General features: G+C 37.2%; 1 protein-coding gene across 1 annotated transcript in view; it reads right to left on the bottom strand.

Moving 5' to 3' along the window:
- Positions 1-447: 447 nt before the first annotated feature.
- The window catches only part of LOC103374790 (collagen alpha-6(VI) chain-like), a 39,771-nt gene continuing 23,323 nt past the window's right edge, over positions 448-16,895 (bottom strand). The window contains exons 11-26 of the mRNA XM_008304942.1: positions 16,230-16,570; positions 15,493-15,571; positions 14,780-14,922; positions 11,963-12,055; positions 11,739-11,792; positions 10,696-10,767; positions 9,949-9,975; positions 9,754-9,798; positions 8,889-8,942; positions 8,333-8,395; positions 6,877-6,942; positions 5,988-6,041; positions 3,830-3,865; positions 3,670-3,732; positions 629-691; positions 448-537 (exon numbers count right to left, since the gene is read on the bottom strand). Of these exons, the coding sequence (XP_008303164.1) occupies positions 448-537; positions 629-691; positions 3,670-3,732; positions 3,830-3,865; positions 5,988-6,041; positions 6,877-6,942; positions 8,333-8,395; positions 8,889-8,942; positions 9,754-9,798; positions 9,949-9,975; positions 10,696-10,767; positions 11,739-11,792; positions 11,963-12,055; positions 14,780-14,922; positions 15,493-15,571; positions 16,230-16,570 (1,343 nt within the window). The remainder of the gene's footprint in view (positions 538-628; positions 692-3,669; positions 3,733-3,829; positions 3,866-5,987; positions 6,042-6,876; positions 6,943-8,332; positions 8,396-8,888; positions 8,943-9,753; positions 9,799-9,948; positions 9,976-10,695; positions 10,768-11,738; positions 11,793-11,962; positions 12,056-14,779; positions 14,923-15,492; positions 15,572-16,229; positions 16,571-16,895) is intronic.

Raw genomic sequence — 16,895 nt, 5'->3', positions numbered from 1 at the left:
GATACCACTTATCAGACACCTATAATGCAGTCTTCACATTTCTTGCTAGACAGGCCAACACTGTGGCTAGTCGTTTTAACATTAATTGAATAAAAAGTCTGATTATATAGAGTAAAAATACAATTTTTTGTCCAGATATCAATGACACCATTCTGACTAATCAAAACGACATTTAGTTATCTCAGTGTTTAAGTTTGGACCAGTCAGGATAACGGTTACAGATATGACTTATCAGACAAAACACAGTCTTGAAATCCCTCCCTAGACAGCTTAACACTATGGTAAGATGTTGCACCATTAAACTGATAGGTTTGACTGTCCAAAATTAAATTTACAGATGTCAACAACGTCATTGTGACCAGTCAGAGTTTTAATTCAACACATCTATAATGTCATTCTGATGAGTCAAACCACAGTTAGAGGTCCCTGTAATTTAGTTTGGACTAGTCAGAATATGAAAATGACGTTGCAGACCTTCTGTCCGTTACCACCACGACTTCCAGGTTGTCCCGGGTTTCCAGGTTCTCCATGTTCACCCTGAAGAGAAACCGACAGACCAGAAGAGTTAAAACTGTTTGTAATGTTCACATCAGTAGTCTAAAACCAAGCAGGGTGGTGATGCACTGACCTGAGGCCCAGGAAAACCAGGAAATCCTCTGGGTCCAGGTTCACCGCTTTCTCCTGTGCGTCCCTGCAGAGAAAACATGTGTCAGGACAGCGATCCCCCCACAGAACATCTGAATGATTATCCACACAATCCAAAGTTCATGTCATTATCATAGTATGATATCTATATTTCTAATTATCTTGAAATATGCAACTACTATTGTGTGTTTGACTAATTATTATTACCATGTAAGTCTTACATACAGAGTTTCTTTTACATATAATATATTCTAATATTTTTACACGTATTTTACTTACTACACTACATTACAAAAAGAACTACACCAATCCCTCATTAAATGCATGGCAGCAAGATTAGATTACATAACTGTTGTAAATTGAGTTGTTTTGACATGAAAATGCTGCATCAACTTAATTTTGTGTGTCATTTAAACTCAAATTTCTGCATTATTTGATTTAAACCTAAATTCAAGTTTAGGTAACTTAATGAAGTTGATTTTGCGAACTATTATTTCTTCACCTTGAGTTCAGAATTTTAAGTCTCCTCCCTGCCTACTCAACACTGGAGCAACTTAATTTTAAATTTGTGAACTTAAATGTTTGTGTTTACAGTTATGGTAATTAAGCACATAACAATCAGTTTAAATAACATGCAAATATGACTCAAAATGACTTAGGTTTTTGGGGTAAACAACTGAAAGACTATAGGCAACCTATCATTAAGTAACTACAATATTTGAAATTGCAGAGGAACTTCGCCCTAAGTCGGCTGGGATAGGCTCCAGCCCCCCCGCGACCCTCGTGAGGATTAAGCAGTGTGTAGATGATGGATGGATGGATGGAAATTGCAGAGGAAAAGTTCATTCAAGTTAAACCTACTAAAAATGGCTTCATAACTTTGGGATTTCAAATTCTCTTCTCTATTTTAAAATGCATGTATATTTTTAGATGATCAAGACTGGAAGTTTAAAAAGATATATAGAGAGCAAAAGGTCATTTCACAAATTCAGTGTAGTTTGTTGGTTGAACTTAATAAGCAGAAGTTATTGTACCTCAAAAATATTGATGCAAACTGTTTCGGTTGAGCCCAAACACGATTATTTATAGCGCACTGTGAAACTATCCTGTGCGACATTATACATTACATTAAACTATGCAACTATCCAATGCTAAATCTTATTTCTGTTACAAGCAAACATCTTTATCACGTTGAGGAGGAACCTGTATAAGAATCTGCAGCCACAAATGTTTTGTAAATCAAGTGTGTACTTCTCTACTTTTTATACCATTTTTCATTCATAAAAGACTTTAAATATTACACCCTGTGCGTGTTGCACAGTTATGTATATAATTATTCATCGTGTCATATCTGCATACATGAAAGGTATCCAGTGTACATACTCTATAGTATCTTTATTATTATTATTTTAAATCTTTCTTTTATGTCTGTATATCTTTGCTGCTTCACTTGTATCCATCACTTATCATGTTCTCCCATCTACTTAGATCTGCTTAGATCTTTAAATCTGATAGCTGCTGATTGTTTCCATTTTTCATAAAATGTTTTCACAGATGCAGTCCATTAAATGTTACAGTTATTCAGTGGAAAGCGGGGGCCTAACAACAGGGGATCTGGATAGCTTAAAGCACAACTGGCATTCTAACGGTTTGACTTTTCTTTCTCACACACATGGTTTCTCTTTCCGTAAAGAGTTTCAGTGAATTTCTCTGGAAGTCTGTCCATCAGCCAAACAAGTAATCACATTCAAATCTGCCAAACACACCAACTCTACTTTCCTAAAACATCACATCCATTGTGAACAGAAAGACACCGACACCCCATGACCCGGCTGATGCCAAATATCGCTGCATTAATCCTAATTTATGATCCCCTGTGATCTCTGAGTGCTTTTTTCAGGAAACATTTGTTTGTCTGGCAGATATCGGACTGTGTGCAGCTGCTCCAAATAGCTCCTCACTCAATAAAAACACACTTGGTCTGTATTTGGATGTTTTCAGCTCTGTGATCCACCACACTAGGTTTAAAACGAAAAGTGGAAGCTGTTTAATGTTAGCTGGGCTTTCCTCACAGTGAAATACGAATGAATGTGTGAAACAAGTAAAAGCAAGAAAAGGACAAAAGTGAGTGAAGCGTTAGCTTATTCTGCAGGTTGTGGGTGCACACTCAGTAGGTTAACCATTTATTTCAGAATGACATGCATTTTGTGTTTGGCAGTGACTCTGCTCGAGTGATGCTCTTGAACAATCATAAGCATGACGAAGACAGTCCCTGAGCTCATAAACCCTCAAACCTAAAGGGAGCTGTTGAGTCACCTTATAAAGAAATTGGGTTTAATTAATTAGCCAATGTGTAAGGACAAGCATGTCGCATTTCCTTTAAATTCATGCAAGCACACACGCTCATCACATGTGGATGCAGGAAATCAGCAGCGTGCTGAATGCAAGCAGATGAACATGAGGCAAAACACTACTGGGTCCCTCTGCGTCAACTCAACGAAGGTGGTCTCAGAATCTGTTGAAACTTCGTAGGAATAATCTCTTTGGCATCTGAAACTGAACATCTGCACAGTTGGTAGCTGAAATTCCAACATTTTCATAATTTTTTACCCAATAGAAATTTTCAATAAACCTCTTTCGAGTTGGAAATTGAACAAGATGCCACTTTCAGATGTCCATATCTCTTAAAGTACATGTCCTGGAGTCTTCAAATACTCAGGAGGTGTTCTGGTGAATGTAGGGAATACTGGCAATCAAGACTCAGTATTTTGCTTAAGGCCTCCCAAATTCAGGATTTGTTCAAAAATCTCCAATAATGTGGATTTTCAAAAAAATAGGGACAATTTATCTTTAATGCATAGGCCGTATTTAATCAGTCTTATTGTGAGAGTAAAGTATATGTAAGACTTGGAGGGAAGAAAGAGATGTATGGAACTGTGGTAATGTTGAGGCATAAATAAAGGAGAGTTTAAAAAAAAAAAAAGATAAATCTGCAGAGTTGGAATAAAGGAAGTTCATTCTCACCTGTTGACCTGAAGCACCTGGGATGCCTGGAGGTCCTCGGATTCCGGACTCACCAGGTGCACCCTGTAACAGGAGGGTGAAAGGGCAGAGAGGGTGTATTAATAGACATGTAAATCTCCACCTACAGCAGCATCCAGGCTTTTTTGAATTCTTTACCTACATTCACACCATTGGGGCCTCGTCTTCCATCTGCTCCCTACACACCAGAGAACATTACAGTGAATATTCATTGACAAAGACAACAGTAACAGTCAGCTCTCCTTGGGTGATTCACATCAAGGTCTGGAAATGTGTGACTAGAATTAACACACAAGCATTAGTTAGCATAATGATCAAACCAATTTTGAAGCAGTTAACATCTGTGCACTGCACTTAACTGTGTTGTAATAAAAAAATGCTGTTTTACATGAATTTCTACCTATAAATAATATATCTATAGTTATTTCTGAAGTGATTTAATGTGTTTATTATTAATTCCTACAGCTGCTATAAAATATAAAGCTCCACAATAAAAATCATTTAGCCAGGTGGTGGAAGAATCATAAACATACACTAAAAAATACAAAAAAATATAAAAAATAATTTTAAAAAAAAACAAAAACAAAAAAAACAAAAAACACAATCATCATGAGAAAAAAATGTGTTCTGAAATGCAGTGAAGCTTAAGTGTAACATATAATAACATTATTCAGGTAATGTGGTTTAAAACTTTACTTTTGTCAGAGGTTGACTGTGATGAATCAGCAGAACAGATGAAGGTTCAACATACAGCATTATAGGAGATTTAAGGAGTTTTACATGTTCAGATTCTTTGTGTGATTGCCCCAAATTCCTTCTGCAGCAGAACAACAACAAAGCCCACCGTCCTACCCTTTAAATCCGATCAATGGACAGCATCATCTGTGATTTCCATATTATTATCCATTTTTATGGAGATGACTCTCAGATTAATATTTCCAGTCTGCCAAAAGACCATGATCACCTCCCAAAGGCTTCAACACCGTTCATTATGTAAGGTCTTGCTGGACTTTTACACTTCGAGACAAAACAACTCCTGTAAATCATGTACCCATCAAAATCTCTTACATATGCACCAGATATTTGTTAATGTAAGAAACAAAGATCAGTTGATTAATAGGAAGAATTTCTTGTTGAGTTTTGTTGTGATATTCTAATGAATATTTTGGGAGCTTTCCCTCTTTATCATGCTACGTAGTTTTAACTGCTAACATCATATAGTTAGCATGATTTATTTGTTTACCTTTTCTAGGAAAAATATTATTAAGGATTTATTGCATTTCTTATTTATGCACTATTTCAGACTCAAAGACTACTGTCTTTTTGTGGCATGCAGCTTACTAGGTATGCATATTTTTTGCCTGTATTTTAATTTGGTAAAGTGTTATTCCACAGGCCATGTGGCCATTTTTTCATGTTATGGCAACACAGTCAATCTGAGGAAGAAGGCCGACAGAACAAACTGACGGAACAAGAACTGAACACTCTATGTCATAGACATTAATCTGCTGCAGTTTTGCTGTTGCAACAATGACAAATCCCAGAATACTGATGCTCAAAGTTGGTTCCAGAGAAAATTAACAAAAATCAGATTCAGTCTTTAGATTGTGATGCCTGGAGTGGACATAAAACTGATTTGGATGCAGTTTCAAAATGTGATGTGTCTATCTGCAGAACTTATGAAGTTATGATGGAAAAAGTAAAAATCTATCTCTGTGCTGTGAGAAAATTGTAGTAATAAATTGGGGTAATTTCTTCCCTTGCATCTGTTTTTGTTGTGGGCCTTTTATGGTAGATGTTGATTTGTCGCATATGTGTGGTCTAAAATTTTATTGCAGAAGTGTGGTTTTAAAAAAAAACATCAAATCAAACAAACGCAGTTTTCCTCCATCTGCACTGCAGAGTCGGCTTCAATCAGATGCAGAATTTCTTACTCACAGACATCAGACACTAAATTTGTCCGGTGCAGATACCAGAACTCTTTATAGAACAAAACTTTCCAGACATATTACGATTCTTCACTACAATTTCATTCAGGTCAGATTACAAGATGCTTCTTATCAGCAACAAAGCTCTTTAAAAACGAGCACCATCCTATCCGACATCATGACTTCTCTTGATAATATTTTTCTTGTATTTTGCTTTTTTTACTTCTGGTCTCAGAGAACACTTAATCTGAGAAATACAAAACTATAAAGCATCTTTACTTTACATTTAGTCCTTTAAAACCTCTGCACAGAACCATACTTGTACATACATAACACAATGCAAATATGTAATCACAAGTGCAGACATGTTACCGGGTTTCCAACGACTCCGCCCTCGCCTGGCCGCCCGTTCTGACCAGGTTCACCCTGTGGATCGAACACATCGAGATGCAGGATGAGTTCACTTTAACAGTCCTGAGAATACTGTGGCTGCTGGTTCTGGAGGTAGTTTTTTTCTCCACAGTAACTAAAGGTTCTGAAGAAGTTGTACAGGATTGTGTTATAAAGAACAGATGATATGGAGCTGGTTGTAAACGCTACAGGAGCTTCAATAATCCTTTGCAATAAGGAAGAGTCTACCTAAAGCTGTGAAACCATAGCTGCTGAATTATCCAGATCCTGGATTGTAACTTCACTCCACCAAAGCAATCCATGACTTATAGATGAAAAATGGTACAGGGGATGATTAATGCCTGCTTTTTACACCCTATAAAGTAATTAATGTCGGGGACTTGTTGCCATGACTAAATTAAATGTATGGATGCAAAATTAAAAAAATATAAAATTTACTGATTTAGTTAAACCATTGAAAATTGCAAACATTAGTTTGATTTGTTGAGTTGACCTAATAATGTTGCATCAACTTAATTTTGCAAATTTCTGTGTTCGTTGGTCTAAAACAAAACTCAAGTTCAGGTAACTTAAGTCTTCCTTCCACTCAAATTCTTGGACAATATCAGATGGTTAAGAGTGTGTCTTAGAGGAGTTGTAGGCTTCTGATAGACTTCAGTTCAACTTCAGACAACCAGAGGAGTCGCCCCCTGCTTGGTGTTAGAAAGCGTGCAGGTTTAAGACATTTTTCAGACCATCTTTAATTTAAAGCCAATGGTCGTGACACAGTGCACCTGGCCGTCTCATCTCAGCTCAAGCTCTGTTGCTCCTTCTGCTGCTTCATAGCTTTGAATCCTGTGATGTTTCTTACCGGTTTCCCGGGGTTGCCAGGGTCTCCTTTCGGTCCTGGGCGGTTGTTGTCGGTACCTGGAGTGCCCTGTCGGGTAAAACAGAGTCTTAACAGAATCACCTTAAAAAGATCAGTCATTTTAAAACTCCACACACTGTTTGGTTTCTGACGGTGGAGCCTCCAGCTGTGACAAGCTGCTTTTAAACAGAGGACAGAGCAGATGATAAATTGGATTTTTATTTGTATCAAAGCCATTTAATGACATTGATAAAATGATACAGATGATGGAAATACACTCAGATTGTGCTCTGCTAAAAACAACACCAGAGGATGGTTGTGTTTTTACTTCCATCACTTTGTTTAGCCCTCAGCTAACTTTCTCAGGACTTTGCTCTCAGCTTAAGGGTGGGTTGATGGAATATGCCAGCTATGGGGATTTCAGCCTTGGATATAAACCCTTTACAGAGTTCAAACTCTAGTTTTCCTTTCTTCCTCAACATGCAAATATGCAGACTTGGCCTGCTGAAGTTACACTGGGTTGTGGAGGCTCTTAAATTCTCTGATAAAAAACTTAGTTCAGTCTGAATGGTGTTTAATACAGCAGTAAGCCAGACATTTTCACATCTGTCACTTTAAATTATAGTTTGCCTCTGGTATGCTCAGAGCTGATAAGCTGCAGCATCAGCCTTGTTCTGACTATGTTATGTATTTATTTGTTATACAAATTTACAGTTAATGTTACTGGTAAAAATGCACAATGCACAAAATTCTTCAGGTTTGGTGTGAAATTCCACCATCAGCATGCATGCAGAGAGCAAACGTGCACAGTGTTCTGTACAGGCTGCAGAATTCAGTGGAAATACAGACACATGAGGCTGGATTTGCTCTCTAAATGTTTGTGACATATTTGGGCTGAATTTTGAGAATTTGATACGTATTCACAATTTTAGGGGTCTAATAGCTCCAATAACTTCTACAGTCATGAAATTTGATGAGGACACGGACAGAAGAGTTTTCAGCAGATCCAAATGATTGAATGGCTCCAGCAAAGGACACATTTTTAATTGCTGGTTCTGCAAAATAAAACGGAAGGGCAAAATCTTTAAACAAGGGTGGTACTGTTGCCCCAGACAGTTCCTGTAAGTGTAAATATATGGCTGTATCCATATTTCCGACTGAAATGACAGTCCTTGGCTGACATTTCTCAAACTTTTAAAGAAATTAACATGACTAGAAGGAAATGGAGAAGACCCAATACTTAGATTACATTACGTGCAATGAATCTTGGGATCAGTTGAGAATAGAAAGACACATTTCTATTATGGAGCCCTGAATTGAAACACAGCTATATTGTGAGTGGGAAGCCAGTGAGGGATCATTCTCTTCCCACAGTGCCCCTGCATTATCTTAACTTCCGTTTTTATCTCTGGTGAGACAAAAAGACAGAAAGTTGAAGGTGGGAAACGATGAAACTCACCGGATCTCCTCTCAGGCCTCGCTGTCCTTTGAAGCCCCCCTCTCCTTCGATACCTGGGATACCCTGGAGATGACAGTACAGCGGTCAGAGGGCAACACCTCTGAGCTTACAGCAACATATACAACAATGTAAATTACCATAAATCTTAGATGCACAAATCGCTACAATATTTTTATAAATATATATTTCACATATTTAATGGCTCTGTGTGTATGGCTTAGTGGCATTCGAATCATAAAAGACTCATTATAAGCTCAAGAAACTACAAATATTCTTATTTTCAGGTGACAATACACAAATGAAAACACAATTATGAATATTATATTCCATTTCTGCTAATAGATCCACCTGAATCCTGCACACTGGAGCTTTCATCATGACTAAGTGGTTGTTAATTTTATTAATTCAACTTTAAATAAAATATAATAGTTATCTATCTGAACTAAATGAGCTACACTTAATGACTTTCAAGACAATAATCTGGGAATGTAAAAATGAGCACCAGAATGAAGGGAAATTAAGGTAAATATAGAGGTTTCAATGTATTTTTTTTTACTGGGTTTCCTGGGTTTCCTCTGTCTCCTTTAAGTCCATCCAGTCCCGTCACTCCCTGCAAAAACAAAAACAGAAACTCAGCAAAAAAAAAAAAAAACAATTCCTTGACTGCATCTTCACATTGTCACAGTTTGTAATTATTTTCTGTGAAGTAAATGTCAGAGATTAAATGCATTAAGTTGACATTGTTTCACAACTAAATCTACTCTTTATATTGCATATTCAAGTTATTACATTTACCTGCTACAGTATTTTGATATCAAGCTTTTATATCTTCATGGCATTCAATGCAGAAATGCAAATACAGGTATGGTTTAAAAAAAAAAAAGAGAGAGCTACCCAAAGTCGAAACAAAAATATGAACAGCGCAATATAATATAATATTATATTACTATACACTCAGATCATTACTAGAGAGACAAATGTTAAGTAGCATGAACGAGTTCAATAATGCCTTCAGTGTCCAATAATGTCATCTCTCTAAAACACATCTCAGGCTGTCTGAGTGAGTTCAGAATACTGGCACAAGTAACTGTATGGAAATATAGTCACTGTAAAAAACTGTTTGCCCTGAAGAAGCTCCTCTCATATGATTGTGGCAACTCTCTGCTTGTTAATGCAGTGAATTTAGGTTTATATTTTTTGACTGAATTTGCCTCCAGCATAGAAAGACAGATTCTTTATTATTATGTGAAACTTAAAAAGAAAATAATGACTTAAACCTTTCACACTTAAGGATGGACCTGTCCATACAATCAGTTCCTGCGGGAGGTTGATCTTTATTCTGACGCTGTAATGTTGATGTTAATATAATGTAAAACTGATATCAAATTGTTGCATTTGTTGGATTTGGTTCATCAAATCACCTGCTCTCCGTCGACTCCGTCCAGTCCTTCTTCTCCGTTGTCGCCCTGCAGCGTTGGAGGAGAATCAGCTGTCACATTTCACTCTGCTACTAAACTCTGTCTAAACTCAAAGACTTGCTCGTCCAAACATCCGTCAGTAAAACTTCACGCTGCTTCTTTGCTGACTTTACATTCCAGCAGGCCTCAATCACTCACCCTGTTCCCTGAGACGCCTCGGTAGCCCTGTAAATGCAAACAACAGGATTTAATGGCATCAACATCCAACAGGCTGAGGCGCTCTGTGTATACGATGAACATTGGAGACATTTTTCAGCTGAGTCTCACAGGAAACTCGCTTGTATTTGTATAAATTGCATGTCTGAAATGTTTACAATTAAAAGCAAATGGGGATGCAGCATTTTCATGCCAACAAACAAAAAGATATAGTCCTAACTTTTCATGACTAGAAAACCAGATTTCCACGAAAACATGGTGCATACATACGCTTTCTGCTGTTATTACAGTAGTAAGTGGTAACAGTTGTAGATGAACACATCTGGTGCTGCTCAGTACTTTGCTGAAACAATATTTACTCTTACTTTAGTCTTGGTTTTTTGATATTTCAACTCAGCCATTATCAAAAATTATTTAATCCACTTAATCCAATATTACAGATGCAGAATCAATGACATGATGAGAAATAACTGTGAAGATTTCAAGCTGAGATATTTTTGTTCAAATAACCTCACGTTTCAATTTTCAAACAAACCTGGTAAAAGTGGGTAAACACGCTTTTCTGTTTTTCTAATTATCTCAAAAAATATATTTAATATATCAAACTAAAATTTCAAGGTTATGTTTTTAAATATACATATGTTATGCTAGAAAAAAAATCATACAAATCAGAGATGGTCAAGCAGAAATTGCTCTAAAAATCTGTTTTTTGACATGACTGCAGTGTACCTTCTGTCCCCTTGATCCAGGACAGCCCTGGATGCCCTGAGGTCCATTTATCCCAGGAGGTCCTCGCTCTCCCTGTAGCAAAACCAAACAAAATGCAGTGACATAGCAGAAGAAAGTGGACTGCAGCAGCTCCAGCAGCTCCAGCTGATGACAACTAACACAGTAAATGTTAAACATACATGTGATAATTGCAGGACGAAAAACCCTCAAACAGCATCAAAATCAAACACAAGGCACGCAAATTGTGTTTGGTCCTATAAGATACACCAATAATTGGCCAAATAACCACAACGAGAAAAGAAGGATCCAAAATAACCACAAAGACAACCACAAAAAGACACAACACGAGCATAAAGAGACACAAAAACACACAAAATGACAACAAGGAGACAAAAAACAACCACAAGAAAACACAAAACAACCACAAAGAGACACAAAAACCTACAAACACTCACATAGAGACACAAAATAACACAAAACAACTTCATTGAGACACAAAACAAGCACAAAATCTGTAATTTTGCTCTTTAGGGCTAAAGCTAGCCAGTATTTTCATTGTCATTCTGCAGATTATAATTGATTAGATTAATTGGTTTTTACTGTTTTTTTTTTGTTTGTTTTTTTTAAATCAAAAATGTCACAGGATGGGGAACATGGTGTCTTAAAGCCAAAAGTGGCGTCTTCAAAAAGACTGTTGGTCGACCACCAGAAATCCGTTTGAGTCATTTTTTAAAATAAAAACGTCTAAATGTGAATATTTTCTGGTTTCTTTTCTCCTGCATGGACAGTAAACTGGTGATTTTTGGACAGAACAAGACACGTGTCATCTTGGACTTTGGGAAATGCTGATTCACATTTTCCAGTTTTCTGTCCTTTCAGCAACCAAAAAACGAACTCATGCATCCAGAAAATGGTCTACATTGTAAGTACTCTTCAGCTGCAGCCGCTGTAGGGTTTTAAGTTGTTTTCAGCGCTTCACCTGCATATTTTCCTGCCATCATGTTGCTATAAAATGAAGTGGTGTGGATAAACTGAACACTTACCATGCCTCCCTCCTCTCCTGGGAAGCCCGGCTGACCGTTCCGTCCAGGCTGACCCTGTTTATAAAGCACAGAGAAACATTAACATTAACGTTTACAAGGTCAAACTGAAGTACAGCAGCCGTCTTCAGGTTTGTCTAAAGCTGCACAGCTGAGTCCTTGAGGAAAACACAACTGGTCTGCTTCGGTCTTCTCCTAAACATTCTTGACATCATGTATATAGCTACCTTTATCCCCGGATTGCCAGGAGAACCAGGGGGTCCTTCATGTCCCCAACATTTGCACATGACTTTGCAGCACTCCCGATCTGCTGCCGTGCTCTGCAGGGACACACAACAATGCACATTTGAAGTTTCAATGCCTCATTTAAAAAAGAAACAGAATCAGACTTATTGGATATAAACACAAAAGGAATTTCACTCTTTTAATCTCAAGGTATTTATGAAACATGAGCATTTAAACCAGGGCAACAGGTTACAGAAGGAAAATGAGTTTTTAACTATGTACAGCCACAGATATGTGTAAAAGTGAACCAGAGCTTTAAGTTACAGTGAACCACAACTTAGTGCAAATACAGTTATTCGCAATAAATACAAAGTTACTGAAGCCTTTAGCACATGAGGTGGGTGATAGTGTAGGGGAGCAGAGAGCAGCGTTTCTTAGATGAAATATAAACAACCATGTGACATACAGTATGTACTGTATATACAGTTCTCCTCTCTGTACATCCACCGGTTCCCACCTCTGTAAACAAAACGTTTTTTTCCTTCATCAGAGAATAAACCAGAGAAGAATTTCTAAACCTTAATACAGCTGCACAAAAAACAAGGAACTGGTCGCATCACACATAAACTTGATCCTGTAAAAGCTCTTTCTCAGCATCATTTTGCTGCATTTCTCCCTTTAGTCCTTGCAGCAGTTGTTAACTATTTAATGCACTTGCAGGATTAAATATAAGGAAGTCACCAGGATGTTTAATTTCACATTAAGATACAACTAGTGTAAAGTATGTGGTACTATTATCAACCTCAACTAGCCAAATGTAGGCCAGCTGCTTTTATTGTTTGTTTTGTCTTTTTGCTGTTTAGAATTATCCTGTATTTTTGCTTTTTCTTGATTAATATGAGATAATAGGTCAATCATAAGCTAAACTCTTTGATAGGACGATTAAACACCACTTGACATTTTAAATCAGCTATAAGTTATCACGTAATTATTAGTATTTTTAATTTTATACTGCGAAACTAATAATAATAAAAATGCATCAGAATCATTATTGGTTCCAATCACTGACATGTCTTAGACTGTGATAAATAAAAATATACAGTTTAAATAGTGTTTTTCTCTTTTCATAAAACAACAACAATGACATCATGTAAACAAACCGGCATTTAAAGACTTAAAAGTTTAAAAAAAAAAATAATAATCTAACTCAAAAAGTGGAAAAAATCCTAAATATTTTCATGACAGTTGTTTTGTTAGGGTCTCAGGTGTTTGATTTTGTTTTTCTATTTGACACTGCACAAAAAATATTAATGCTTCAGAATCAATGTTGTTACTGATCATTGAAATGCCCAGACTGATATTCAAAGAAGGAATTTTCAACCTACCACTTGTGTGGACAATAAGTCTTTATTGTGTTTTTTTTTTGTTTTTCATTTTTAAAAAAACGTGACATCACATAAACAAACTGGTGTTTAAAGAGCTAAAATACAAAAAATGAATAAATGTTTGGGCCAAAGTTTTTAAAAAACTCAAAGTGGAAAATGACACTTATATGGAAGTTTTTCAAAGAGAACATTTTTGTTTTAAAGGACCCCTGAGTAACTTTTTTCAAAATTGATGTCAAATGTTTAAATTTTACATTTTCTTGTTTGTTTGGATTTTTTTCCTTCTTTCTTTGATGTTCGGTTTTGTTCATCCCCCTTTATTTTTAGCTGTGTCAGTTTGGAAAAGTACATTTGTGAAGTAACGACAACACAAGGTATTAAATAATCATGTATGTACAAAGAATAAATGAGTGAAGACAAATCTATAAAAACGTGTGTGTATATAAAAACTGAATGAATGAAACTTTATCTATATATACAGTCCTGACTCAATAATCCGACACGAAATGTAAAACCTTCTTTTATGTCGGATAGCAAGGCTGTCGGATTGTCAAGACGGAGGTCAAGACAGAAGGAGGGCTTGATGCTTGAAGGGTCATTTGTTGTTAATATTCATTGTTTATTGCTGACATCAGAGGTGAATACGTTCAGACAGCATGCTAAAGTGACCCAATCTGATTTTTTTTCCCTCCTATGCGACCTGTATCTGATCTTTTCATGACAGTCTGAACGACATAGATCCAATTAATGATAATATGGTCGGGGGGGGGACGGACGACGGACGGACGGATGGACCACTTCCACCCCGGGGAAGCACTCTGACGGGATGGAAGTGGGTGGAGCGCACAGGCAGTACTTGGCTGCTGATGCCAGTTTAGTTAGCGGCCACACTTCTGTTTCCAACATCGGTGGCGGTGGCAGGGGAGTGGCAGATGCGCTCCGTCGTTACCTGCTCAGTGTTTCTTTTGCAAACACTGAGCACGCTCGCTGTGTGTGACGTCGTCGTGTCCTCTTCTGTGCATGCGGGACACTTTTGGGTCGAATGAAGTTCACACAGCAGATCACATACAAGTCGCATTTAACTGGAAATGTGAACGAATTTGCAAAAAATTGGATTGGACGTAGCCAATCTGTCGGATTGTTCAGTCAGATAATACGCCGTTATCCTTATGTGTGACATAAAATGTCATGTCGGAGTTGGAATCCAAGGCTGTCTTTATGTTAAGGGTATTTTTAATGGGTTCCGTTTGTTTTTCCTAAAAACCTGTCGGAAGCAAGGTTTTCGGATTGTTAAGGGTCAGACTATCAAGTCACGTCTGTATATTGAAACACGCAGACTTCAGTGTCATTTTTATATGTACACCATGCCTTCAGGTTCCATCAGGACCACAACTTCTTTTTGACTCATAACTCGCAGTAACATGCATGACTTACGATCTGCTGGAGGACGGTTTGGCCGATACTTGGCATGTTGATCCTGAGAGGAAGCTTGTGGCCAAATCCTCGGCCGAACTCAACCATCTGCAGCTTAGTGGGGTCGGCACCATCCAGGGCCACGGTGAGCAGAGCGCTGACCCCTGAACAGTCACAACCACAGATTCACTGCCTCGTTTACTCCAAAAAAATGAAACACAGGAGTTTAAATACACAATCTGGGTTAGCTTAAGTTGGACAGCAGCTCAGTGCTTCAATGTGATTTATCTTAGAAGGGTTAGGATGGATATGATGTGTGGAAGGGGCGCCATATATGTAATACATACAAAAAACAATATTCAGAGGAGCAAGTTGTTGGAACATACAAAACTTTGAAAAAAAAAGAAAATAAAAACACTAAAACTAAGACAAAACAGTACAAACAAGACAAAAAAACAACAAATTGGACAAAACAACAAAAACAAAACACAAAAAGGCACAAGCGAGACACAAAGTGACAAAAACAAGACAGAAAACAATAAAAACAAGACACAAAACAACAAAGACAGAACACAAAAGGCACAAATGAGACACATAAAAACACGACAAAACAATAGAATCATGACACCAATGAGACATAAAAGGACACAAATGAGACACAAAATGACAACAAAGACACACACAAAGAAACTCCCACACACGAGGATGAACATAGAACTAAGTGCCAGTTTTACCAGACTTTCGCAGCTCTTCGGATTCCTGCTCCAGTGTCATCACGTCTTCGTTGAGTCCATCTGAGAAGATCAGCAGCACCTGAAGGTTGACGTTAGTCACTGTTTTAATGTGGCAACAAACTGCAAAACTAACCACATTCACATCAGCCTCTTTTAACTAATTATACAGATTTTCCCTGTTTTGTTAATTTACAAATAACATTAAGTTAAATCACAGAAAAAAGTATGAATTCACATGCTGACTGTAAAAAACAAAGCCAAAAATCAACAACACCTACACGACGTCTACGTCAAAAATCTGTGTTTTTATAAACGGTTATTAGTTCTTTTGCAGTGTTTGACTTTAAAAATGAAACTACTTTTACTTTATTTAAAACACATCGTTTCACAGATATCTGCTCTTATTTTCACAGTTTTTACAAACTGTTTTAAAAAAAATGACATTTTTGGTTTTAACTGTAAATTTTTGAACAATTTTGTGTTATTTTACAGATTTTAAAAATACAGATAATAGCTGGTAAATTCACACAAAAACTTTGCCCATCACAAAACACAAAGGAAACAGTATATGACAAATGAATACTAGATTAAAAAAATTATAAAAAATGACTTCGATTGGGTCAAGATAAGATAAAAGTCCTTTAGAAGTTATGACGCCGCTCCTTGCACAGAAGAGAGTCATTGTATGTACATTAAAAGTAAATAAAAGCACAACAAGGGAAGCAGCATTAGTTTACCTTGACTTTAGAGCTGCTTTTGGCTATGAACCGGTCCTTGAAGAACTTTAGCATGTCAGAGTTAAAGTAGGTGGGCTGCGACACTGTGTAGGTCAACACTTTCCTCAGCAACTCCTCTGTGATTGGTTCAAAGTCAGTGTCGAGCACGATGCGTCCGTCTGCGTTCACTACATGGAAGGCAATGTTGATCTGGAAGGGTTCGGGGACGGGACAGCACAGGTCATCGACCGAGGAGACGTAACGGATGATCTCTTCCAGCTGCCGGATGTTGCGACCGACCAGCAGCTCACCAGGGCGCCGATTTGTTACGTCAAATCCAACTGCAATATCGATGTTGCAGACTGCAGGAAAAATAGAAATTTGTGTTCACGCTGACACACAGAAAGTCTGCAAAAAGTAATTCAGGGTTTCTTGTTCCCATCACTTCATTAAATGCATAATAGTGGATAAAATCAATGAAGTTTCATTTGACAAATCTGTTTGTTTAAAGATATCAATAAAGTGTCTTAAAATACAACTGCATTTCAAAAACAATAGAAGTGAATTACCAAGAAGTTTATCATTGAAGTCAGTAATTTCTAAAAAGCTATCTATCTATCTATCTATCTATCTATCTATCTATCTATCTATCTATCTATCTATCTATATATAAAAACATGGAAAAGC

This window comes from Stegastes partitus, unplaced genomic scaffold, assembly GCF_000690725.1.
Source record: "Stegastes partitus isolate 25-593 unplaced genomic scaffold, Stegastes_partitus-1.0.2 Scaffold2356, whole genome shotgun sequence".
Taxonomy (NCBI): domain Eukaryota; kingdom Metazoa; phylum Chordata; class Actinopteri; family Pomacentridae; genus Stegastes; species Stegastes partitus.
Note: the sequence above shows the minus strand (reverse complement) of the source record. Positions and strands in the feature narration are given on the sequence as shown.